General features: G+C 39.6%; 1 protein-coding gene across 2 annotated transcripts in view; it reads right to left on the bottom strand.

The window, feature by feature from the left end:
• Nucleotides 1-4093, bottom strand: part of OSMR (oncostatin M receptor) — a 29498-nt gene extending 25405 nt beyond the window's left edge. The window contains exons 1-2 of one of the 2 annotated variants that reach the window (XM_027878692.1): nt 4071-4093; nt 1647-1729 (exon numbers count right to left, since the gene is read on the bottom strand). In XM_027878692.1, coding sequence (XP_027734493.1) covers nt 1647-1727 — 81 coding nt within the window. In that variant the 5' untranslated portion in view covers nt 1728-1729; nt 4071-4093. Of the gene's footprint in view, nt 1-1390; nt 1406-1646; nt 1730-4070 lie in introns of those variants that run through there. The other variant, XM_027878693.1, reaches the window with a different exon arrangement.
• Nucleotides 4094-25588: the final 21495 nt, after the last annotated feature.

The following is a 25588-nucleotide window of genomic DNA, read 5'->3' on the forward strand; positions in this document are numbered from 1 at the left end:
TACAGTTTTATAAAATACATTATCAATTTCATCAAAACAGCAACAACAACATGATGATAGTAAATTACCAACATCCTTGCCAAAAGCGAAAATAATTGAACAACAAAGGGAAGGAAGACAGGTAGCCAGGGAAGGTTAAGTGTCTAAGCAATTCATCACCCTGAAAGGGGCCAGTCTGAAAAGATATGAATATCACACCATTCTGCCACTGTTAATCTGAGAATTAATTACTGGTGACTCTTTCCTTTTAAGCCTAAGAGAAGATATGTTTTGTCACCATGCTCCAACCTGAAATATATGTGTACTTTGGTCCATGAATTGCAGATAAGAGCAAGAACCTCTTTGTCAGCAATTCTGAATATTGTCTGAAAACACATTATTTGAATACTTTATTTCCTTTCTAGCTACTTTTGTCATTGAGATAATTTTGGAAAGGCATTTTTCAGCCTATCACAAAATCGCAGAGCAGTTTGTCCAATTGATTTTCAAGAACTCCAGGAATGGAGATTCCACAGCTTCCCTTGGGTGACTTGCTCTAGTGCTTCACCACCCTCCCTGTGAGGGTTTTTTCTCCTCATATTCAAACATTCATTTTCTCCTTATGTTCATTTAAAGAGAATATCTTTTTATATTCTTCTTATATTCATATTTCTCCTTATATTTTCCTTGGTGCAATTTGCACCCATTTCCTTTGCCCTTTTGCTGCACACCTCTGCAAAAATCTTAGCTCTGTCCTTTCAGCCTTCTTTGTACAGTGAGCCCAAAACTGCACACAGTAATTTAGACATTGTCTCATATGTGCCAAATAGAAGGAAATAATCACTAAGCTCCAATCCGCTGCCATCAACAGCCAAACTAATTACAGCTCTATTTTCTGTGAACCTGGTTATTGAGACACATTGAGAAATTATCTATAAAATGGGGGATAGCACTAAGTTGCAAACTGAAGTCAGCTGGGCACAAAATGATCTGTTAGACCTACAGAAGTTGGCTGAGCAATGAATCTTTCATTTTACTCTATATTCTTTCCCCTTTCATAAATTAAAAATCTGTGGGGGAAATAAAGCAGACCTATTTGGTTTCATCAGTCTGTAGCCTAAATTACTGATAGATTTTTTTAAAATCATGACTGTATAGTCTATTGGTAATTCTTCCTGTTGGAAAATGTAACCTGGAGTGTGGCAAAACTTTAGATACAGATGGATTCAGGTCTCCCTAGCCTAACTTGAAATTAATCAGCACTGACAGATCCTTCAACAGAACAGAACCATTTTGGAGATCTGACAGAAATTGCAATAATATTCAGAAGCAACAGGAATTGTTCAGAGACCTGACAATTAAAGAAGAATCACTCAAGAAGTAGAGACAGCAAGAATTAGAAGCAAATTACCTGTGAGTAAATGAAATATCCTAAAGTCTGTGAATATTTTAAATAAATATCTCCATGTTATCTATTTCTTATTCAGAGCAAAAGTCTGGCTTAGCTGATCCCTGTGGTCCTGTCGAGGCCAATGCTTTTGTGATGCCAGAGATGAGAGGAAAAAGAAATTCTCATTATTCATCTGTGAGACACACCTAAGATAAACATTTCATCAAACCCCTCTTTGAAGTATTTGAAGAACCAAAATTCAACTGAAACTTCTTACAATATCAGGCTTGCAGTGTCCAGGGGTCATTGGCTGGGAGTTGGAGCCATATGATGCACACACTGCTGCAGTACCTGGCATACCTGGATGTGTATGGAAAGGAAGCCCCTCCTGTGAACATCTAGTCATAGCTGACTGCAGAGTTAATCTGTTTTGTAGCAATCTTCCTACAGGCACATATTTCAAATCATATTTCATACAACTTTCCTTTCTCAGTGCCCCTTGCTTTGCTTATTTAAAACAGCTGCTGTAACAAGGCCATAACAACACAAGCCATATCCTTAAATGAACCACAGCCTCTACACAGCCTGGGAAAAGAAATTTTTTCGGTGGCTAGCTTTCAAAAAACTTAATCTATTTAAAGTACTAGAGTATTAGATAGGGATATCAAATCATAACCACCATGGATCAAACAAATTTTTCTAAACCAGACAAGGAAGAAGACTGTCAGTGGGGCAACTACAGTAATAACACTAATTTGGATTTATATAAATCCACAGTTCATCTTGTGTTTTAACTTCCTCTATTTCATGAGGATAGGAATCACAATCCAAGTTCCTACTACACAAGATTGATAACATTTGAGTGACATTTAAGTGCCAAAACCTAATAAGCTCTTTCCATAGGTTCCAAACAGGCACCCCTAGAAAGTAAGCCTGTCCAGTAGATTAACTTACCCTCCTGATGTGTTTCTTTTCCTCTTAAATAAACAGATAACTAGGTATCTTTCAGAAGGACCAGAACGTCCCAAATCAGTGATTTGTAAAAGACCCTACAAAATAGTGTGCCTCCACTCTCCTGATTCCTGCCATTCCCAGTATATCCTTTGCAAAATCAGCAGTGCAGACCTGACATCCAGCTCAGGCAGCTTTAACTGAAAGAGGGAGCAGTGTCTAACCATCAGGAACCTAGGGAGAGTTGGTAAAGTAACATCTGCTAAAACATCCTACAACTAAATAGAACCCTCTTCAAAATAAACATCACACTTTTATAGAGTATCTGCTTTTCAACAGTTATGAAAAAGAAAAAAGGCAACAGCTGAGATACCACATTCTAAAGTGGATTAATCCTTTCATTAGTCCTTGTACTTACCTTCTTCTTTTAAAGATGTTTTCAGTTACACTTAGTGCACAAAATACATCTATGCATAACACAATTAAAGCTCCTGATAAGCCTTTGAAATCTAATGGGTGAGCAAGAAGTTTAAAAAGCTGCACATGGAAGAAAGTTGCTTCTATAATTAAGGTCTGATATGTGCGTAATAATTTGACCACTTAGAGGTAGCTTTATTTCCTGTGTTTTGGTAAACAGAAAGCTCTTAATTGCATTCTGTTGATTTTCTAAAAAGCTTTGCCAAAGTAAGAAAACACGTTCTTCGTGGTCCCACAAAGACTAGAATCTGAACAAAAGAGCCAAAAAAGTTAAAATGGGGGAAAAATGGGGTCTAAAACTGAAGCAATTAACAAACTGTGTAAAACTACTCTTCTCCTGCTCTATCAGAAAAAGAATGTTAAGAATTGTAGAGAAAGAATCACATAACATGGTGGCATGACTCATACAACAGGAAAAATAATTTTACCGTGTTTTTCAGGCATCATCTACTCTTACCTCTGTTAGGATCTAGTTTACTGTCCTGGAGTAGGGACTTGTCTAGGCATGCAATATTTAGATAGAAAGAGAAATAAAAAGGTTATGCCAAAAAAGTTTTAAGGAAAAAAAAATGTGTAAAAAAAAAAAAGTCAAACTCTAAAAAATCAGGAACCAGACTAGAATTTATGATGTTTTCTCACTTACTCCAATGATTTTGAAATTAAACAATGGATTTCAGCAGCTTAAAAGAAATTAAGAGCAAGAATTTTTCTCTGTATGATGCCGGATTTAAAGGTCCGGAAGTCTTACTGAATCAGCAGGAACAGGAGATGTTAAAACCAAACCTAATCACCTGGCCGGTCTAGCATCCTCGTCCCACGAGATACCTCACCTAAGTAATTTTTGCTCAGGTCAATTCAGGAGCTTTTAAGCTGCAGCTAAGCAGTGACATCTTGAAAGTATAAAAGGCTAGGCGGTCATAAACGGCCTTAAATTCACCGGTGTGTGATGATACTGGCGGGTTCTCGGGAGGATGAAATTTCGGCTCCCCGCACTCAAGCCCACCCACTCGTGTCGAGGGGTGCCTGGAGAACACGGGCTGAAGGAAGAGCAAAGGGTGGAGAGGGCCTAGCGGGCACCAGAAGGGCTAAAATTCAAAGCAGATAGTCCACAGCGCGTTTCAAAACAAGCGCCGCGGTGGAAAGGTGGGTGTTCCTCGGCGGGGCAGGGTGAGCGGAGCTCGCCGGGGGCGGACGGGACCTCCGAGGGAGGGCAGGGGAGAGGAGTGGGGCTTTGCTGAGGGAACGAGGGAGAGGGAACACCGGCATCACTCACCTGCAGCCGAGCGCAGCCACCTCGGGACCGGGCATAGACGGGACGCCCCGAGCCGGGACGCGCCGGCCCCTCGGGCAGTGCCGGGAAGCGGCTCGGCCGCCCCTCCCCGGGTAGGGCGGTGCCTCCTCCCACCTCGCCGAGCCGGGTGAGCTGGGCTTCGGGAATTTCCCTCCCCGTTTCTCCGGGAAGAGCGGCCTATTCCTTTGGCTGGCTTCCCGAGGGCAGGATACGGGCTGCCCTCCGTCCCCTCCTCCAGGCGCCCGTGGTGCCCACGGGGCTTGGAGGGGCTGCAGGGTCCGGGCGGGGAGCCGGAGGGGGAGCCGAACAGGGACAGGGGGACAGGCAGGGGTAGCCGCGAGGGGCAGAGAATGGACACTTCCCCAACCCTTCAAGTTCCCAGCAGACAGAAACCGCAGGCAGGAATGATGTCTCCAAGGCTCCTTCATCTCTGGTGTCGTGGCCCGAGGTACCTGTGTCTCCCTGGTCTGGCTCCGGGAGGCTGGAGCGGTCCCTTTGGCCACGAAGGCAAACGGGGTGAGGAGGAGGTGTCCTGGTACTTGCAGAGGGGCTCGGGGTCATAACCAATCTGGTGCAGCTCCACATTCCCGCATGCAGCTATCGCATGGAATCTCTCTCAGAAACCACGTTGAGTAAGGTTAAACTCTTCACTCCCAATATCACATAAAGCATCAAGGGAGACCAGGAATTGACTGTATCTGTTGCCCTGCCCTTCATCTGAGGGTCCCCAGCTGACTGGTCTTAGTCAGGGAGGTACAGTGTGACACAAGAAAGTTTTGCGTAAAGCTGTTGCTTATCCTTGCCAGGGTGTTCATGGTAAAGGTTTCTCCAGTTTGTAGCACTTCTACATGAAAGAGGTGTTCTGTGTTTTATTTTCTTTTTCCTAAGCTATGTTTATAGGTTAAATGTAGCATACTTATTAGGATACTGCTTTCCTTACTTTCTTTTGGATTATCACGTATTCTTGAAGCTTGGTTGCTTTTGGTCAGGAAGATGTGATGTGCAAAGTTCAGCCTTATAGGCTATATTACTTTTTGTAGCTCCCAATATGTAATTTGCCATTTTTTTTTTTTGTAATAGTGTAGTGTGGCTCACTTACACATTGCTTGTGAACGACTTTAGCACCTTGACCCTTCTCTTCTGAATTGCTGTCTAGCCAATTGTTCCCTACCACATTTTATTGCAGTGATTTCTCATACTTCACTCTGTCAAGTAACACCCTGCTTCTTAGTCAGGTATTCCATTTTCTTATGAGATTTTGCTTTCTACTCAAACAAGTTATTTCTACTCAAACAAAGGATAGTTCTGTTCTTCAGAGCCTTATTCTGGAGAATTGTGTCTATTGCTTCAAGAGTTCCTGTGCATCTTGTGTGAGTCATGTAAACTGAACTTTTCACAGAGGGTCACTAGTTACTCATTTTTCATTGCCTGCATGCTGGTCTAGAGGCACCACGACAGGACATTTACTGTTGTGTCAGGACTCAGAGCAGTATGCACTTGAAAGGTCATCTAACTGCTTAGTTTTACTGAAAATGCAAATCACAGATATCTAAAATGGGATGCCAAAATTTTTGCCTTTTTTTTTCTCTTATGTTGGTTAACAGTTCTCTTCAATATGCTAGTAAGTTCTTTTCTCTAGTATTTATGGGTAGTATAATTGGCGAAGCTTCCTGAAAATGTATCAGCTGTATATTTGGAAGTGGGATTTGAATGATATGCAATACATAAAACGAGTTAGAAAATTTTTGCACATACTATTTTAAAGGTAATGTATTATCTCATTTTTCTGCTTTGAGCACTCTCATCTGTGTTTGAAAATATTTTTCTTTTACACCTCTAGTGGAGATACCTGTTAAAATCCATTTATATATTTAACATTTTCTGAATCATTTTGACTCTGCTGTGGCTCTCTCTTGCCTCTCTTTTTGGGTAGCAGTGATAGACTCTGATACTGCTTTCACAGTGATCCACAGGATCCATAAGATCCAGAATAAACAATGCGTTAGCATACTCTTCGAATGCTTACTTATGAATGTATGAATTCACTGCTATCTAGAAATAATGTTCAAGGTATTAATTAGTACCCAGAACCCCTAATAAGTTATTGAATAATGTCTGTAAGGAATTTCATGCCTAGTCATAAAGTGTTTCAAAATGCAGGTTACCAAGTTTCTCATGTTTGAGAAGAGAAAACTGAAGTAGAAAGAGAAGAACAAAGGTAAATCCACAAAAGAGCCTGGCAGCACACACAATGTGTCAAGTACCACAGAATCTACAGAATCTAAAATTAGATACCAAAGTTCTCTATATACCAAATCATAGCTTTGTAGTTTGGAAGGGCCTAGAAGACATCTAGTCCAACCTGGCACACTCCTTCTTTGTAACCACAGCTCTGAATTTTACCCCACCTCTCCTAGGTGCTGAGTTGTCTGTGTACATGTCATCTCTGATATGACACAGCTGCATAATCTTGATCCAGACAGGTATGAAAGTCTGCCATCAGTAGAGAAATTTGAAAGTTGGGCTGCTGACGTGAGATGTTGATGTTCAGAGGTTTCAGAGGGAAAATACCAGCATGGAAAGGTATAAAATCACAAAGGTAAAAATCACCTGGAGAAGCCTTGTCAAGCTAGCCAGTCTAACTGGGAACTTGTTGTCAATCCTTATGTTATATTGTCAATGTTGGTGCAGCTGGTGGAGGATTGCAGGTTGGCAGTGTTGGGTTTCCTTTCCAGAGAGCCATGGATAGATGAATAGTGGCTCCTTCCCTTTTGACTCATGCCTGCCTGCCCAGCAAGGACTTCTTGGATAGCTTAACATGAGTGGCAAATATACTAATGCTTTGTCTGGTAGCTTATTAAACTCTACCCAGCTCTTCTCTCTGTTAGCCAGTAACTAACTGATTTATTTTGAATTATGTGTATTCTTCTTATAGAGTCTCTGTGCCTGGCTGAAAGCACCTGGACAAACTGGCTGAGTTTGACAGATACACTCAACTCTTCAACCAGACTAGGGATAGCTAGTACAGGCTCCAAAAGGGGGTAACAGCCTAAGCCATAACTAGGCCAGGAACTTCTGTAGTTCCAATCTGTTCTCTGAAAATCCACAAAGGAACGGAGTGACGCGGATGAGCACTGGTGCATATGAACTTGGATCACTGATCTGTGAATAACACATTAATAGCAGGTGACTTTTCTAAAATTCCTTTGTCAAGGAACAAGGAAAGTTGTGGATGTTGTGGATGCAAGAAGTCTCATGCATACCCATCCCATTGCTTGCAGTTTGGCTACAAGCCAACAACTTTATTCCATGAATATGACGGCCTAACTGAGCATCTTTTGAGCTCTCCCTGCTGAGCAACTGGCTGCATGGAATCTCCCTTTGAGCTGGGACACCTCTCATGATTGCTCCTCAAGGCAGAGAGACTTCCCACCAACTGCAGGTCTTTGGTAAGTGACAGATACCATGCATTACCTGGTATTATAGCACACTAAGCTTTCTGTCTTGGCTCCTCTGATTTTTCTATTGGCAGCTTTGAGTCATTGTTAGATTCTTTGTGCAGTAAGTAATACAGTAAACCTTGTTGAATTTTTTTGTAAAAGTTGCACTTTTACAAGTTTCAATAAATCCACTTTTGCTGATACTTTTGACAATAGTTCTTTATGTTTGATATTTTAGCATCAGCTGTACCTAAAATAGAATATTTCCCCTTTCATACATCATTTTTTGGTCTTCTTGGCATCAAAAACTGATTTGTTTTTATTGAGATCTGTGTTCAAAAATGTTCTTGTAATCTACTTGCATCATTTACAAAATTACCACTGATATTGTATACTAGTAATCTTTACCCATACTGAATTATACAGTGCATTAAATCTGCCCCTTATGAGTAATAAAAAGGTAATTTTCTTATTCATCCATCCTTCAGGAAGAAAGGAAGCCACTGGAACAATGCTATCTATGCTAACAGGACCATTTCAAAGGAAAATAAAAAAAATCTGCAAACATAATGTACAAAAGTTAATTCCCTCTGTTGGGTACTATCCAAGACTTGTAACAAGAAAAATGGGGTAGGTAAGCATTCCTTATTAAACAATGCAAGGAAGGACTTTCCTTTACTATGTTACTTAAAGTAAAGCAGAAATGTTAGTACATATTTCAAGAGTTTCTGATTCCAGTTAGCTAATGATCGTATGCATGGGTTTCTGGACAGTTTACTAGAGATGTTGATTCTCTTTTTAAAAGCCAGTGATTTTTATGAAAAAAATCTGAAGTTCTTTCAGTTGTAAATGAATATTTAAGGTAGTGTGAAAGTGCTGTCTTTATGCCCAAAGCAGGATGAATCACACCCACATCCCAAGTCGCAGAACTTTTTCTTAAAATTTCCCATAGCTGAACTGCACTGGACTGAACAATTTCAGATGTACTTTTTAGGGCAGAATGCCAAGAGATTTTCAGCAGTATTCATGGAGTTTCTCTGGGAGTAATTTTGGTCATCCCACAGCTGCAGAGGATTCATTGAAACTGTAAAGCCATATTAGTGTTGCAATGAGCTAATATTCTTTGCTTCTCAATAGGCCCTGAGCTTGGAGTCAAGCTAGAATTCCTTGGTACCAGCGTGAACTCTCTCACAAAATGTAGGAGGGAGGAATGATGCAATTGCCTGCCCTTGTTTTGCAGGTGCGTCCTGAGTGCACTTAGTTATCGCTGAGGTTGTTTGCGGTTTAGAGACCAGCCCCTTCCAAGAACTTTTAAAAGTTCTAGGTACTTCTCTGAGTAGATAAATTCCAACCTGATCATGTCCCAGAACTATTCTTTCCCACTGGATTGGATAAGGCACAAGAAGTCTGCCTCTCCAACTCCCACGCTTCTGTGTCTTTTCAAATGGTGACAACTTTTAGCTGGAGGGCAGTGACTGTATCCATTTACACTACTGTTAAATCTGTTAAATTCTTTTTAATAATTAATTAAATTAAGTACTGTTTATATATCTGAGGTCGTTCCAAGCATGCATTTGAACCACTTCCAGCTGAAGAGAGAATTGAATCCTTCTCTTTACTTTCAGGTTGAGCGCTCTAGTCAGTAGACTATTATAAAAGGGCTCTGAGCCGTAACATTTTAAAAGAAGGTGTCTTAAACATCTTTCTGAGAGGGACAATCCTATGCAACATGAGGTAGTCATACTCTGAGAAATTAACTTCCTGGGAATCCCCACACATAGTTATTGACCCCAAAAGCAATTCTGCAGCTGCACGCCCCTCACACTGTAACGATTCTCTGCATGTGAAGTCTAGTTCTTCAAGGAATTTGAATGCAGAGGCCGAGTGTATTCAGACTTTCAGGTTAATGGATAGCTAGATGGAATTCCAGAGGGGAAATTAGCTTCAGCCTGAGAGCCTCGATATGTAATTGTGTAGCATCCAGGCTCATCCAAAGCAGGGTAAACTCAAAACCATGCACTCTCCGTGTCCCAAATGTGAGACATATTACAGTCATATTTTCAGATCAATTTTTCTCAAAAGAAACTCTTTGCTTCCACCTTGTGGAAAACTAGAGGAAGAGACATAAAGAGCAAACATTAGCCTACGTGAGAGTCAAGGATTGAAATTCATTCTGTATTTGGAGAATTGGACTAAGAAAACATGAAGAGGGTGATGAAACATTTCAGGATAGAAGAGTAAACAGCGTGGTGTGCTGGAACAAAGTAGCTGCTCACTGTTGTATATTGAAGTATGCTGTATTCAGTTTGTTTTTTTTTTTTTTTTTCCAGTAAGAAAGTTTGCCAGGATGAAAAAGGGACACAGTATTACTGCCTATGTGATCAGGGCATTAGTTGTAGTGGTAGAAGGGCTACTTGAGGACCTTTATGGTTATATTAGACATCACTTATTCAGGACGTGCATACAGTACTAATTTCTCACGTCCAGGTGCAACAGCCTGTTTTGAGTGATTGGGTAATGGAGTTGGGCATATTCAGAAGGAGGATAAGAATATTCCCTATGGATTTTTGCTGTGCTATGGACCTTCACTCTGATGTGTAAGAATATATGTGAAGTTTTCTGCCCCTTTTCTGATGGAGAAATCACATCAGTGTACGGACTGCAAAATCCAGCATGCCAGTTGGAGATAACAGCTAGCAAGAGATGACACATAGGTTACTTGTCTGAAAAAAGTCCCTCTGGTAGCATGGGACTAACCCACAACCTTTCCTGAGTTCTCGAATGCAATAAAGCACTGACATGATGAAGGTCAGGCATGGTTCTCTGCCAGATAAACAAATGAGACTGAGGCAAAGGACTATTTCTGACAGAGTGAGTGTTGCCTTGCTACAAAAAATAGGTTTTTTCATAGATGTTCCACCTTCCTGAATTAACACTATAGTGTTCTAGCCCATAAGACAATTAGTTGGTTTACACAGACTTTCAAGATATGTCTACACTGAATTGACTGATCTGAACTAGAAGCTTCCATGGGCTACTGCAACCAAATGGTTTTCAAGCTTCTCTGCTAGTTATTTAAAATGAGTATAGGGATTTCCACTGTATCAAGCATTGTGGGTGGTGGAACAGCTCTGAACAGTCTACAGGCTTGCATTAAATACGATTACCAGAAACTGCTAATTCACTTGGACTGAAATTTAAGAAAACACACAGAAGCCTAAAGTGATCAACTGTCATAGAAAATTTTAACCCAACTGAGTTTTTCAGCAGAATAAAAAGTTAGCAGTAACATCTTCAAATGGTAACTCTACTATTATATACCTGCTTATTTGTCAGTTCACAGTAGTCAATAAAAAGAATTCAGACAGGGCTTGGTGACGCAAATGAAAAAAAAAAAAAAAGTTTGTTTTGCCATGTCTTGTTTTGAATTCCTGCATTCAACATTCTCATTACTGAAAATTTTCTTCAGTAGAAAGTCCATGGGAAGCAGAATCAAACTCTGAAAGAGGAGGTAGACTTTCTCAGGTGTAACTCAGGATTCCTCACCAACAATCAGGATTCCTTACAAAGTTTTGAAACATGCTGGATGACAAACCTAATGCATTTCTTGGAAAAATGAGAAGTGCTGGGTGGTATGTGGATGTGCCAGAAGCAGAAATTCAAACTCCCACCAGTGAGAATCAATAGAATCATAGAATTAACTGAGTTGGAAGAGACCTCTGAGATCATCAAGTCCAACCCTTGATCCAACCCCACTGTGATCACTAGATCATGGCACTCAGTGCCACATCCAGCCTCATCTTAAAAACCTCCAGGGATGGTGAATCCACCACCTCTCTGGGCAGGCCATTCCAATGCCTGATCACTCTCTCTGTAAAGAACTTCTTTCTAATATCCAACCTAAACCTCCCCTGGCAGAGCTTAAGTCCATGCTCTCTTATCCTGCTGCTGATTGTCTGGGAGAAGAGACCGACCCCCACCTGGCTACAACCTCCTCTCAGGGAGTTGTAGAGAGTGATGAGGTCACCCCTGAGCCTCCTCTTCTCCAGACTAAACAACCCCAGCTCCCTCAGCCTCTCCTCATAATGAGTTATTTTTTCCTATTCCACCAAAATACGAAGTGTATGAAATTTAAAGAAAGAACAAAGTGGTGGGCAAGAGTTCTTGAAATTTTAAATATGTTAGTGTCATGTACTATTTCTGAGCTGAGATGCTCAAATTTAATCTATACACCGTGAATAGTGCCACTAGTTGAAACCTGAGTGTGTATTTAGTAAACAAATAAGATAATTAATCAATTAGAAATTAATAATTAATTAAAAATAGATGACATAATGTGAATGCATGATGTAATGTATAAAAGGCTGGCTATATTATTTAAAGAAAATTGCACCTTTGATTCTTTGTGTGCTTAGACTCAGCAGTTTGATGGCTGGAATTTAGTGCAGTATCTGGCACACAGAATAAAAGATTCTATGCCAAACACAGTGTTATGTTGCACAGTGCATCTAGGTGAGGCTGATGAAGTCTGGCTTGTGGAAGAGGAGGCATTAGAAGCACATCCTGGAGTAGTGGACTAAGAGCACCAAGCAATCAGACACTGCATGGAGTGCTGGGAGTTTGGTTGTGGTTGATAGTGCCAGTTAATGACCATTAAGTAGGGAGGAGGCAGACTTTGGAAGGAGCAGCCCAAATAAAATGTCATTAGAGCTGTTCATGGGCATTCTCACAAGTATTGTCCATGCCTCAGGGTGTTGTGGGCATTCCAACACCAGCTATTCCAGCCCTAATGTTGTATCAGCAAAGCCTCTCCTGGAGATGGAACTTTGTGATGGTATAACCCCAGCTGGCACCTTGGCACCACGCAGCCTCTCACTCATCCCCCTCCCCCAGTGGAGTGGGAAGGAGAATCAAAACTAAAACTTTTAGGCTGAGATAACAACAGTTTAATAATTGATACAGAAGTAAAATATAATAATTACAGTAAATAATAATTACAGTAAATAATAATAGTGATAAAAAAGGAAAAAAATAAAACTCAAGGAAACTGACCGATGCCAGTCCCTGTCCCCACACTCAGATCAGCCCTGCTTCCAGATAACTCCCTCTTTTATATTCTGGAGATGGCATTCTAAGGTGTGGAATATCACTTGGCCAGTTCAGGTTACCTGTCACGGGCGTGCTCCCTCCCAGCTCTTTTGTGTACCTCCTCACTGGCAGAGCATGAGGCACACAAAAAAAAAGTCACTGAGTTAGAATAAACACGACTTAGCAGAGACCAAAACATCAGTGTGTTACGACATTATTCTCCTACCGAACCCAAAACACATCACTGTATCAGCTACGGAGAAGAACCTAACTCTTATCCCTGACAAAACCAGGACAAAAGAGTTCTTTTGTCTTTCCTGTTCACACTGCTTCCCTGAGAAAAAGAAGTGATGCAAGCTGGTATCTTTTCTGCTGATATAGGGCGTGTTTGCACAGGTTACGCTTGTGCCACTTGGCAGTGTGATGGTTTTCTCTCTGCTGACATGTGTACTGTGGTTTGCAGATCAAGTCTTTTTCTGAAAGGGTAGCTTTTTGTGATTTACCTATAAAGCCTTTCAAGACAAGAAACACAAGCTAGAAAGTATCACGCTCATATTAGAGTGTTTTACCCGTAGAAGTACTTCACTGTGTACTTGAGTTTTAAATACACTTCTTGATTGGTATGCTATTGCATGACAACAGACTCCAGGGGAAAATGCCCTCCAAATAAGGCTAGGTGGCGCAGTAGGTTAATGCGTTGAAGTTTTTTCAGACGGTTTAAGGTCTGCAAATTCCTGTAAATTTCCACAGCCTCATATGTTTATTGACATATTGATGCACTGATTAATGTGCGGGAACCTATTGCTCTTTGTGGGTTTTGTGATTTATGATTTTTCATACTCATCCAAGTAAAAGTCCACAAAGGAAAACTTCCAAGGTACTTTCTGGACAAAACAACATAAGCACTTCCTCATGTTCTATACCTTGCCTTCCAAGCAGAAGTGTAGCTGAGAGCAGAGTCTGGCTGCTTCTAATTTGGGAAAATTAGAGTTTATTTCGTTCCTACTGCCCTCTTGAATACCACAGGAGTGTGTTTATAGATGCTTTGTATACCAATAAACCACTGTCTCCAAATACATACCAAACATTAAAGAAACCTTCAGTGTCAGCTGTTTCCTCTATGGAAAAGGAAAGATTTCTGAAAATACGTTATTAGTGCGTCCTCAATACTTCTTCCATCTACAATGAAAAAAAAGCTGAGTCTAGCAGTGAAAAATTTCTGTTTTGCTTGGAAAAACTCAGAACTACCTGGACAGTTTTGTGAAGCTACTTACTAAGCTTTAAATGGAATATCTTTTTGTTGCCAAATTAGATTGTAGTAAATTGCTGCAAGTTCCTGAGAGAATATTGTTTACATAAAAAGTTCAAGATAAGTATTTGTCTCATGCATTGTTATTTACAGAAGATAACTAAGTGATGATTAATGAGTTATTTATATTATTCAGAAGAGGTCAAGAGAAGAGTTACCGATATTTGAGCAGCAGCATGTGGCATTTTAAATAACCCCAATTTCAAAAGGGTTGAGGGTAACAGTCAGATGTTTAATGTACTGAGCATTTAGCATCTGCTCCTGTGAGGTGTCAAGTGCCTTTGCAAGGCACTGAGTGCACTTAAATTACATTAAAATAATGAGGGAACTAATTTCCTTCCAGGAGATTCTCAACCATTGGCAAAATAAAGCTATTATCATCCAGGCAGTAATGGATAGTAGGGAAAAATCCATTTCCTTTTTTTTTTTTTTTAATTTCTTCTCCTGAAATGCCTTGTGGAAGTTGCCAGTGCTCTATAAACACCAATCTGGGAGCTGAGTGCCTGCAAGCAAAATATCTCCTGTCTGCTCTGAGACATAGGGGAAGCATAAAAGCTGAAGACAACAGCGGGAAACTGAAGTGAGCTAAAGGCCATGAAAAGCTTTATGTAGTAGATTTAAGCTCTTCACTATAATCTATTTCTATAGCATAGGGCAACTCCAGACATCTCAGTGTGATGGACTCCTTTGTGTGTGGATAGCACTGGTGTAAGCTCTCTGCTGACAGCCTTTGCCAGCCTTTTCCCCGAGGTAGAAATGCAATTGCTTAACAACCTAATTCAGCACACAGCTCCTATCAGCATTCACAGCTCATATTTGTAACCTCTTCCTTCCAGGATAATCTGCTTGTCCTGTCATAGCGTTTGGGAAGGTGCTGTTTTAGGTTGTAGGTGCTGCCACACCTACTCCCTGTGGCAGTAGTCTGCTAGGGTTCCTACTCTATAAATAGCAAGGGCTGTGCCATCTTCTTATGGCATTTTCAACCACTACAAAGATGTTTTGGGCAGGTTTAGACTAAAAGGAAAGTAACAGTGGTATTCCATAGGAAAGCAACAGCAACTGAAAGAACCTGTGTGGGTATAAAGAAGTGTGAACCAAGCTCATGCTGCTTTAGAACAGCAAATACCTCCTACTTAAGCATTTTTATTGAGGAAATGTCCACACACGCTTTATACAGTGTAATCATAAGAGATCCATGCAGAAAGCTGTTTGAGGAAATATTCTGGAGTTTAAATGGTAAGGCATCCTGATGAAAATGCCAGCAGTAGGTAAGTGTTTAAATTATTGGAGACACTCTCTCCTGGAACCTCAATGTCTTCTGTGCCAGGTCCTGCACATATACTGGACAAAGTAAATGTAAATTCCAAACAGTTGTGGAAATTTGAAGTAAAAGATGAGGATTACATGCAGAAAGGGAAAAACTAAGAAAAAATACTTGTCATGTGATAAGTAGCATTAGCAGGATTATATGACAGTCTAGCAATTTGTTGAAATTTCAATGACTTTATGATATTGAGTATAAAGTTACTCTAGGGAAGCAAACAGACTACATGCATTTCTCAAGCTATTGAAACATGGCTTCCATTCTAGGTCTATGTCGTGTCACCAGGGCTGTGGTGGACCAGACTGTTGAGCATTCTCAGGTTCTCTCTGTGGGAGAAAGCCAACAAGGACTTCCGAAATTGGCACCATGTGTTAATACCCAGCTTAACCCCAAACCACAGACAGAATTGTGGGTCTTCTGGGGAGCCACTGTCAGCTCTATAGAACTATGACCTTTCTCAGCTCAGGTCTCTGAGGGATATGGTGAGTCCTAGCCCTCTGGCTTAAGGGTCAGCAAGCTTGTCTGTGCTTGAGTTAGGCCATGAAAGCCCTTGAATGAAAAGATATTTGATATCATAAGGAGTGAAGGTCAGTGGTGTGCTAATGAAAGGAAGGTTACCAGTCAAAATGAGAGATAAAGACAAAATGCTGGAATAATATACTTCATAGATATGAGCAGGTCAAGCTGGACAAGGCTGGGGTGGGAAGTTTCTTAGGGGCTGACATGAGAGACAGCAGTCTTTTTGAAGAGTTTTAGCTAGCTGTAAAGATAGAAGAGCCTAAGTTGTGGAAATGTTACATGGAAAGGATGCTTAGTTTTTAGACCTAACCTGCCAGTAAATACTTGGGAGAGTGTAGTCAATGATAATTCTTAGGTTATTGACTTGTGAGACTAAGTGACGTATCTCAGAAAAGTAGAGTGTGGGAAGTGTAGTGGATTTCTGAGAAGGTTGAAGTGCTATCAAATTTACCAGAAAATGGTTTAAGATTGGAAAAAAAATTATGAGTAATAGGGTGAATTAAATGTCAATTAAAATAACTGGACAAATTATTAGTATGTCTGGGTTTATTCTGCTGAACAGGTTAGCTTGTTTTTACAGATTGGGTAAGTGGCTTTGGTTCATTCTCTAGCCACGAATTGTTCTTCCTATTCTATGGTACGTGGTAACACCAAGACTATGCCAGGGAACTCATGATAACGGGGGGTTTGCTACTATAGTTTATAACTCAAAACTTACCTGTTAAACCCAGTTACATAATTGAAACACCAAGTCTTACTCACTGATGACACAATCATGTGCCATGCTCTTCTTCTTTTACTTCCCCTCAACAGCTTTCTCCTCTTCTTTTCTGCACTGTGTGATTTTCTGATCAATTAGGACCATACTTTTTGTATCATTACTGATACACTACTTCACTGTTAACTTCTGTTTCCTGTCTCAGACACTGAATGGCCTTCTAATTTGCATCTTATAACTTTACATGTATGATAGTTTGCTCTAATTCTTTTTTCCACCATTGAAAGTGAGCTTTCTTATTAAAAAAAATTTTTTTTTTTTTGCTTACTCATGCTTCTGAGTAATTATCCAAAAAGAAAAAATAAGCATTTTTTCATTTGATCATATTGGGAAAGTACTCCTTCAGCAAACCTGTGTTATCTACTCTTTCTGACCGTAATGCCACCTCATCTGCTTTCTCACTAATTCTGTTCACCCAAAAAGTTTTCTGAAGGAAGCATAAATCCTGCATGAGAATGCGTGAATGACAACTTGATGATACCAGATTTTTGGTTTTGAGCTCAGTGAATGTCATCTTATAGCAATCCCAAACATCCTATGTGGGAAGAGGAGTAGTGAGAGACAAGTTACTTCTTTCTTGCGTAGTTGGTGTTGTTAATTCTTTGAGCATCTAGTGAATGTTTAGATGTACTTTGAAGAGTCTGTGGTTGCACTGGGTTTGGTTAATTTTGACTCATGGGGAGGGATCAAAGGATCACAGTAACTCTGTTGTGGTTGCCCACAACTGCACGTTTTCTTTGTGGTAACATGCAGTAATAAAATGCCTGAAGGGATACCTTGAAATTTGCCCAACAATGTACTTAATGGTGGATGTCTCACCTTGCTGTAGTGAAAACAGAATGTAGTTGTGTGAATACTGGGCAAGGAGGGCATCATGGACGAGAGAAAGGAGAAAATAAAGATGTTATAAGACCAGCAAACAGTGAGAACAAGATCTGGGGTATTAGAACTAACTGTTGAAAGGAGATTTGTTATATCTGGAAAGTTTTTGATTAAATTCAGATCTCAGAATCTGTATGACCTAATGTGTTAAAAATTTAATTTCATAACTCTGTGTGATCTGGGTTTTGCAGATGCGTGATTTGTATTTTGGCTAGAATGTTCTTCATCTGTCACCATCACCAGTCACAATGGAAGGATATCAAAAGATCTTGTTCGTGTTGCTTTTTTGGTGTCATTTGAATCCCCTTCAGGTTAGTATAGTATGAGTAAACCATTAGGCTGTTATTACTTCTGTGAGTACTTGGGTCTTTCAAATCTTTTGGGAGTAAGAGGGGAGTGGATCCTGGTTCTGCGCTTCTTTGAATGACCCTATGATGGTGTAATGGCTCCTTCAGTATTGGGTATTTCCACTACCAATCAAAGACTTTTTTGAGGTACCTTTCTGTAGCTTGTCAATTCCGAAAATGCAGACTGTAGAACTGTATTATTTTGACATTGATCTCAGCAATTTACATATAGAAGCAGTGCTACTAATAATTTTCCTTCTTTGTATTCTTCCTCCTTCTTTACTGTTCTGTCATTGTATCACTGATGTTTCTAATGAGTTCCTTGTCTGCTTGGCCCCATGTCCCTTTCAAACTTGTTGATCTAGGAAACTTACCCTCCTTTCATTCATCTAAACTCACTTAAATTTCTATCATGAAGGAATCCAGCTCACCCAAGCATTTTGAGTTTGTTCTCTGCCAACCTATTTTTACTTGCCACACCCCTAATTTTATGTCACCCACAAAAATGATTTTATGTTTATTTTCAAATTAAAATTGTTTCTGAAAATGCGAGATAGCATCCAGTCAGGGAAAACTGACAAAAGCAGTTTGGTGCAAGCTTTTTTTAAATTTTCAAAATGTTTTCTCTGCATTTGCAGAAGGCATCCAGAATACATCTTCCAACACAGCATGTATGCCTAACCATTAAAACAGTTTCTTACTAAGTAGAATGTTTAAAAAGTGTTTCTGTATAATTTTCTAGATGAGCACTCCTTATGGACTTTCACCACCTTCTAGGTGGTTATATTAGTGGACATTCATATGTGTATTCTTTGGCGTGTGAGGTTTTGGTAATTCCAGAGCCATTGATCTCTCCCACACAGGCCTTTTCCATGGACCCTACCATTTATAGGGTTTTTTACATTTCAGTGACCTGGAGTTCCTGCTTTAGCATGTGAGCAATAAAGAACTTTCTTTGTATTATTAGCCACACAGATTCAGTTTCTCTATTAAATACAGATTTTTAGCTTGTACAGCACTTGGTTCCCTTTTCCCATTCTCCATATCTCTGCCCTTATCAATACTTACTGAATGTATCAGGTGCTACCAGTCTGGATCAGAAGGACTTTCAAGAAGCACACTGGTACAAGGCAACTGTGTCAGGATTTCACTGAAGACAATTGGACCGTTTTAAAGCACAGGGAAGTCAGGTTCTGCCTGCAATTACAAACTCAAGCACAAACAAAAAATGCCCACAGTCGAACCTTACCTGCAATAGCCTGATTGTAATGAATGAGATCAGAGATGCTGCACTGAAAGAAACACTGTGTTTTCTTCTCTCTAGTACAGAGTTGCAATGACGAGGCAAGCAGAGTTTTCCAATGGTCATATTGCTCTTTGACACGTAGGCAGCTTGGTAATAGTGAATGAAGGTGAAATTATAGAGCTGATGAGCTTTCTTTAAAGGTTGGAAACATAGCTGTATACAGAAGGCATATTGACTGTGCTTCTCAAATACAATATTAATATGAACTTATATAACCACAGCTCTGTCTCCACAAATCAGCACTGCAAGCGTTTAGGAATCATAGGCTAAGGCGGGAAGTGTTGGATCAGTTTATTTTCTAGAGTAGAGTTGTAGGAAGTGTAACGGGTCACCTGCAAGTCTTCTGAGAAATTAGAAATGGTAAGGCTTGCCAGAAATTATTGAATTTTTCATCTGCAGTTAAATTGCCCAGCACAAATGTCATGTCTCATCTTTATCAGTGACTGCATGTGCGAGCAGAAGATGCTACAGGATATGACCTGAAAAACTGAAAACATTAAGAGAGATCAGTGCTGCCAAAAGTCATGGATCTTGCATGACATTTGGGTACACTGCAGACTCATCACAAGTTGTTCAGTCTCAGCAGGATTCCTGTGCGTTTGACTTAGCTTCTGAACACTTCTGACAATTGTGTCCAGGTCTTCCAGGTCTTTATCTCATTCCACTAGGGACAGTGCAGCCTTTTTATCTCTTTAGATAAGAAAAATGCAACTCAGTGCAGTCACACATGAATCAAGAGCAGACATGAATAAATCCCTGCAATAAGATTTCCTCAGTAACTCAGAGTGGTTTTTTGACTACTAGTTAAGCATCCGCAAAAATTCAGAATTCTAGCTTTATGAGAAAATGCATTGGTATACATGAAATCACAGTTTCATATATACAGCAGCACAGAACTCTGCAGCAGTAGGGAGAAGCTTTCACAGTTTTTCAGTAGAAGCTTCAGTCACAGGCAGACAGAAAAGCCAGAGGTAGAAGACTTTCCATAGACAAGCTAAGGAAAGGTACCTCAAAGAATCTTGGACTGATGGTGGAAATACCTGATACTGAGGGAGCTATTACACCATCACAGGGTCATTCAAACATGCAGAAGTGAAAGCTGTATCTTCTGCCATTTATCTTCAGCACAAGAAATGGTTACAGCCTCTCTCTACATACTCAGATCTCAGCAGTTCAGGGAACGGTTAGGATGGAACAGGGAGAAGCTGCTGAAGTTCTCAAAGTTGCATGTGGCCTAGACCCAGTCTTGTCCTTAAATTGGGCTTAATTGGTCCCGTATTTATGCTTGGAAAATGGGTTTGAAAATGATGATTTTTGTGAAGGCTGTTTCTCTTCACTGTAGTACTTGAAGCCCCCTTTTAGGAGCACTTGGAGGATGAGTGGGTGTAATGGCTGGAATTTGTGTGCCAGATCTGAGGTTACAGTGTGATAAACTCTTCTCACAGCCCAGTTCTGATGGCAGCTTCATAGTTACCGAGATTGCTTTTCTTTCTAAGCACGCAGTGCAGGCACAAAAGATGCGGGATTTCTTGCCATAAACAGCTATGAGATCGCACCATTGCCATCCCTTCTGAGGCTGAGCTAAGAATGGAGGGTCTTTTCAGCATCTGCCAATGCCATTATTTGAGAAATGCAGTCTGCCTTTTGAAGTGTCCCTGTTTGTGACCACAGACTGCCTTTAAATCAGCAGATCACAAGATATAAACTTTAGCTGACATGCTTATGATCTGCTTTTGCTTAATTAGTCACAAAATCCTTCTACTCCACTTGCCATACAGTAGAAGAGATTTTTGATGTTATGAACTCCTTAAAACCTGTTAGAAATGTAGGTCTGAGATTTTTATGAAAGAAGGAAAGTCTTTTGGGCCTTAGACACTACTAGCAGGAGTGAATTTCCTATTTTTACACTGGTACTCATAAGCTAGTCGTACATGGGCAGACTAGTATATGGGACTTGAATGAGTGAACTGGAAACATACTGGCTACAAGAGTCTTTTTTTTTTTTTAATGAAAAAAATTGAAAAAGCATATAGGCAATTTTTTGTTTATAGCAGAAAGCAAAAGGTAGGCTAATTTTTAAATTGTATTGCCCACATTTGTTTTATAAAATGTTTCCTGTAAGAGAGGGATCTGTAATTTATTTCCAGTTTTACAGTATTAAGCAGACACTATTCCCATGCAGTGACACCTGCAAATTATGTTGAGCCATGTAACTTCCTCATCCTGTTATAAAAATACACCTATGGCTCTCCTGTCTATTTTCCACTTTTTTCCTTTCTTTTGTGTCTTCATTATGAAAGCACTTCTTTCACGTTTTTTTTCTGGCCATACAGATATAAGCTTTCTTTGGTAGTCATCATTACTAAACCCTTGCATTTGTCCAGTACTTAATAAATAAACATATTAAAATATATATATTAATAAATATATATAAATATAGTAAAAATATATTAAACTTAGTATGCAACATACATATATCTGCAGTGGAATTATGGTCTTTATTAATCAAATAATTATGTCTTTAATGTATCTATTAACACATTTGGAATGCTGACTACTATACACAATACCTTTCTGATATTTCAATAAGCAGATATGTTCTAACTTCAGTTATCTTTTTGCTGGTAATTTGATTTCCTTCTCAATACCTTAGTTTTCTTATGGACAGAAGGAGAAATTTGGAAATCTAAGGACTAATTATTTTTGGAGCTCCTCCAGCTTTTACTAGGAGCTAGGAGTTGTCTTCCTTTCATGATCCCAGTCAAGTTGCTTTCCCCCTCTACTTTAATCTTTGTAGGTAAGACATTTTTTGTAACATATTCCTTACCCACAAAATCTCTATAAAGTATTTAGTGTGTGGAACATGTTTCATGGAAAATAACATTGATGCCAGATCTGAAAAGCAGTTATTGTGAATTTTATGGCAAGACTTGACATTTAGCTTCCAGCTGACGAATGTCTCTGTAAGCTCTGTTTTTTTCAGCATTCCTTCACTGGTTGTCTGGTGGTATGAACATGAAGACTCAGCCATGTTCTTTTCAGCATGAGAAATATTTATTTTGTTTTGGTAAGTAGCCTCCAGGTTCTTATTTTTAGGATTTTACAAATTAATTTTCTATTCATACCTGACAACCTTTGCTAAACTTTAAAAGCAAGGATTTAGAAATGTTCTAAGTGTCAAGCTTTAGCCATCTGTTTTTTTTACAGTTAAATTCACTGAAAAAGAGATCATATTTCTTAGTACAAGTTGCAAAGAATGTTGATCTGGGGTGAAGTCTTCACATTTTACTTTTTTCTGTGCCTTTTCTCTGACCGACAGTCAAGTTCTCTCTCTCCTGACAGGTTTATTTGGAAAGGACTCACTATGCTCTGAAGTGTTTAAGTCTTTCGCAGTACCAGAAAAAACAATAGTGACTTTTATACCAGAGTTTAATTTATTTTGGTGACAAAATAGCACAAATGCACATTCCAGCAGCTTAACTGTATCACAAGGATAAACTCGTTGATAGAGCTACTTTGCTGTAGCCTTACCAATTCACTCTTGGTGTAATGGGCACTGTTAACTGGAGCTGCTCAGACGGTGGTGTAGTTCTGGTTTTCTCAGATGGTTAGGTGAAGAAGATGGCCTTCCTTGCTCATCAGTGTAATTACACGAAAGAAATGTGAGCACACCTTTAAATGGCTTATAAACTTTCTATGGAACAGCAAAATCAGTCTGATCTTCCAAAGAGACAATCAGGAGAAACCTGATTCAAATAAATTGGGTTTTGAGTTTCTAATGTTTTTGAAAAAGCCATTGTGGCACTCAGAGCATCTAAATAATTTCACAAAAATAAAGTTTGTAAAAAGATCCTGACAAAAGAGGTTTTCAGATTCACTCTGATAGTGTTCTTGTATCTCTCAGTTTGGTTTGATTTTGAGGAACGAACTCTCTCATCAAGAGTAACACACAGGCTCAAGCAGAGGACAAAGGATCAAACTCAGGAGTAGCAGCATAGATCCTAATACTTCCTAATCCTATCTTCTGCTTTTTTCTGTTATGACAGTCTTTGGGAAAAATCTGGATTGAAGGAAAAGAAATATGAGAAAATTGATCAAAGAATAAAGCCAAATTGTGGCTTAAATGAAATTGGAGTTGACAGTAAGTGAGACTTATGCATTGCATTCTAATGAGAAAGGACAGAGAGGAGAGGAGGCATGAAAAATGCATGGAAGCAGAAAGGCTTCCATGTAGGTAAGAGGAGAAAAAATAACTCCAAAGAAGACACCATTCAAATTTGAAGAGGTTAAGAATGCTTGTGATTCTAAAAATAAAAATGAAAATCTGGATGTTTTCTGACCCAAAAGCCAATCCCTGTTGCTTGCATCTGAAGGTAACAGGAAAGGTGCCTGTGTGCCAGTAGTCAAATATCTATAAATAAGTGTTGAAAAAGGATATTTTAAACATAATCTCATGTTTCATTATAGCATTTCTTTACAACAAAGTTTTCTTTATAGAATAGATTAGTGTTTACCTCCTAAGCACATACCCTTTTCCGTGCATAATTTCTTTCTAATACAGCTTTATTTTTTCTAATATATTTTTTGTTTGCTGCTGCAGCGAAGCACAAACACTACTTTTGAAAAGGAGGAATAACTATCTAACAGTCTTTCCTTTTTTCATTTTTTTTTTTTGTTCCTTTTTCTATTTTTTTTTCTTTTCGAATGCTGAATTTATTGTTTTCTTTTTGGAAACTGAATTTATTAGCATTTATTCTTCAGATTGTCATGTGACCAGTTATAGGTACTTGCTAAGTGTTGCTGTTGTCAGCATTCAGAAACAGAGACAATGGCTTGGCTAAAACCCAGCTGTCATTAGAAGACTCTTTATAAAAAGAGATCTGTGGGATTTTCTTTTAATTCCATCTGCCCTTCTTCATGACTTCGAACATACCAGTATTTCTAAAAAGAACTGAGTTCCTTCTAGGTCAGTCATGATCTCTAGGGGGAAAAGTAAAAAAGAAAAGCCTTAGCTGACAGCTTTATCAATGATATATGAGGAAAAGCAGAGTTCAGTGTTGTTTTTTATAGCTGCATTAGTTATGCACTGCTGATAATTAAACATCATTTTCAGCAGTAAAATAAGCTAGGAGCATAGCAATAGGTGATTTCTTATGCCTTGAAAAGCTTTCCCATACTGGTGGACTGCAGTCATTGCACAGTTTACTATCACAAAAGAGAAAAGAAGGGAGCTGGCGTGAAAAACTCATGAAACAGGGTGGCACAGGATGGGACAGGATGGGATAGGATGGGATAGGATGACCAGAATCCTGGCTGGATTTAGACAGAGCTAAAAATACTGTCTCATACTGGGGACAGATCTTTCTATAGGTAGTTAGAAAGTGATGACCTGGGGAAAGTTGGTAAAATTTCTGGTGTTTTCCCTGAGAAAGGAGAAAAGAGTATTCTCTGAGAAAGTGTTGTATTTGGGGTGTGTAGCTTCTCTAGGATGTGGGAGCAGTGGGCTTGCACAGCGCATACACACTTGGGGTAGAACAGGGGGGATTTCTAAGTGCTTTTGTGCTTGAGGTTGGTGAGATCCCTGAGGGTGGTGGGATCTGGTGGCTCTGAGTTATTATTCAGGCAGTAAGTAGGACATACATCACTTTCACAGGGTCTTAGCTGAATGCCAGTAAACCAGCCACCCTTCAGATCTTCAGAGGCTCAGCCTGTGTGCAGTGAAGCAATGCTACTTAAAATAGCCGGTCCTAGTGATATTCTCTGAAGATGCTATATTTTGGAATGAAGGGTGTTGAAAGGGACACAATATGCAAAAGGGAACAAGGGAATATGATCTAGAGGATACAGCAGCTTAGTTCTGATACCAGTGCTAGGCTGCAAGTGATAGTAGCCTTTTACTTTTGCAGATAGTGAGATGCTTCATCTTTTGGCTTTGGCATCCAGAAGCAAAAGATTTCTTGTCTGCAAAGACAAGAATTCTCCTTAATCACGTGAAATTTCTTTGAGTTGAAGAAAATTATTTTTTCTTGGTCTTTTGTTGAAAGCTGTGGCTGCCCTTCTTGGGGACTGAAGCAGTGTCATCAGCCTCAGGGCTGTGAATGAGAGCAGATGTGATATAGCCTTTTGGGCACAGTCAACCAGTGGTTTATGCTTCAGTCTGGGCTTTCACAAGGGGATAATATTTCAATTTAAGCTTTCACTGTAAAATTACACTATTGTTCTATTTCAAGATTTATTAAGCATTTGAGGATAAGAATTATACAGTAGCCTGCAAAAAAAAAGCTCCCCAAACCCAATCTGATAAATGTGGGGAAACTTAACTAGATTTTCCCAAGAAGACCAGAGAGGTAAGTAAAGAGAGGTTTATGGCTGTGGGACCCACTGAAATCCCTTAGTTGTTTTTGGGCTAATCTTGACTGCCTTTGAAGGGAGTGATTCAGTGCAGGAATATAATTTATTTCTCGAGCTGATTAGAGAAGGTGGAGTTCAGGCTTTTAACATAGGATC

Source organism: Empidonax traillii, unplaced genomic scaffold (genome assembly GCF_003031625.1).
Source record: "Empidonax traillii isolate 1590-97213 ecotype Southwest subspecies unplaced genomic scaffold, ASM303162v1 scaffold44:size1908036, whole genome shotgun sequence".
Lineage (NCBI taxonomy): Eukaryota > Metazoa > Chordata > Aves > Passeriformes > Tyrannidae > Empidonax > Empidonax traillii.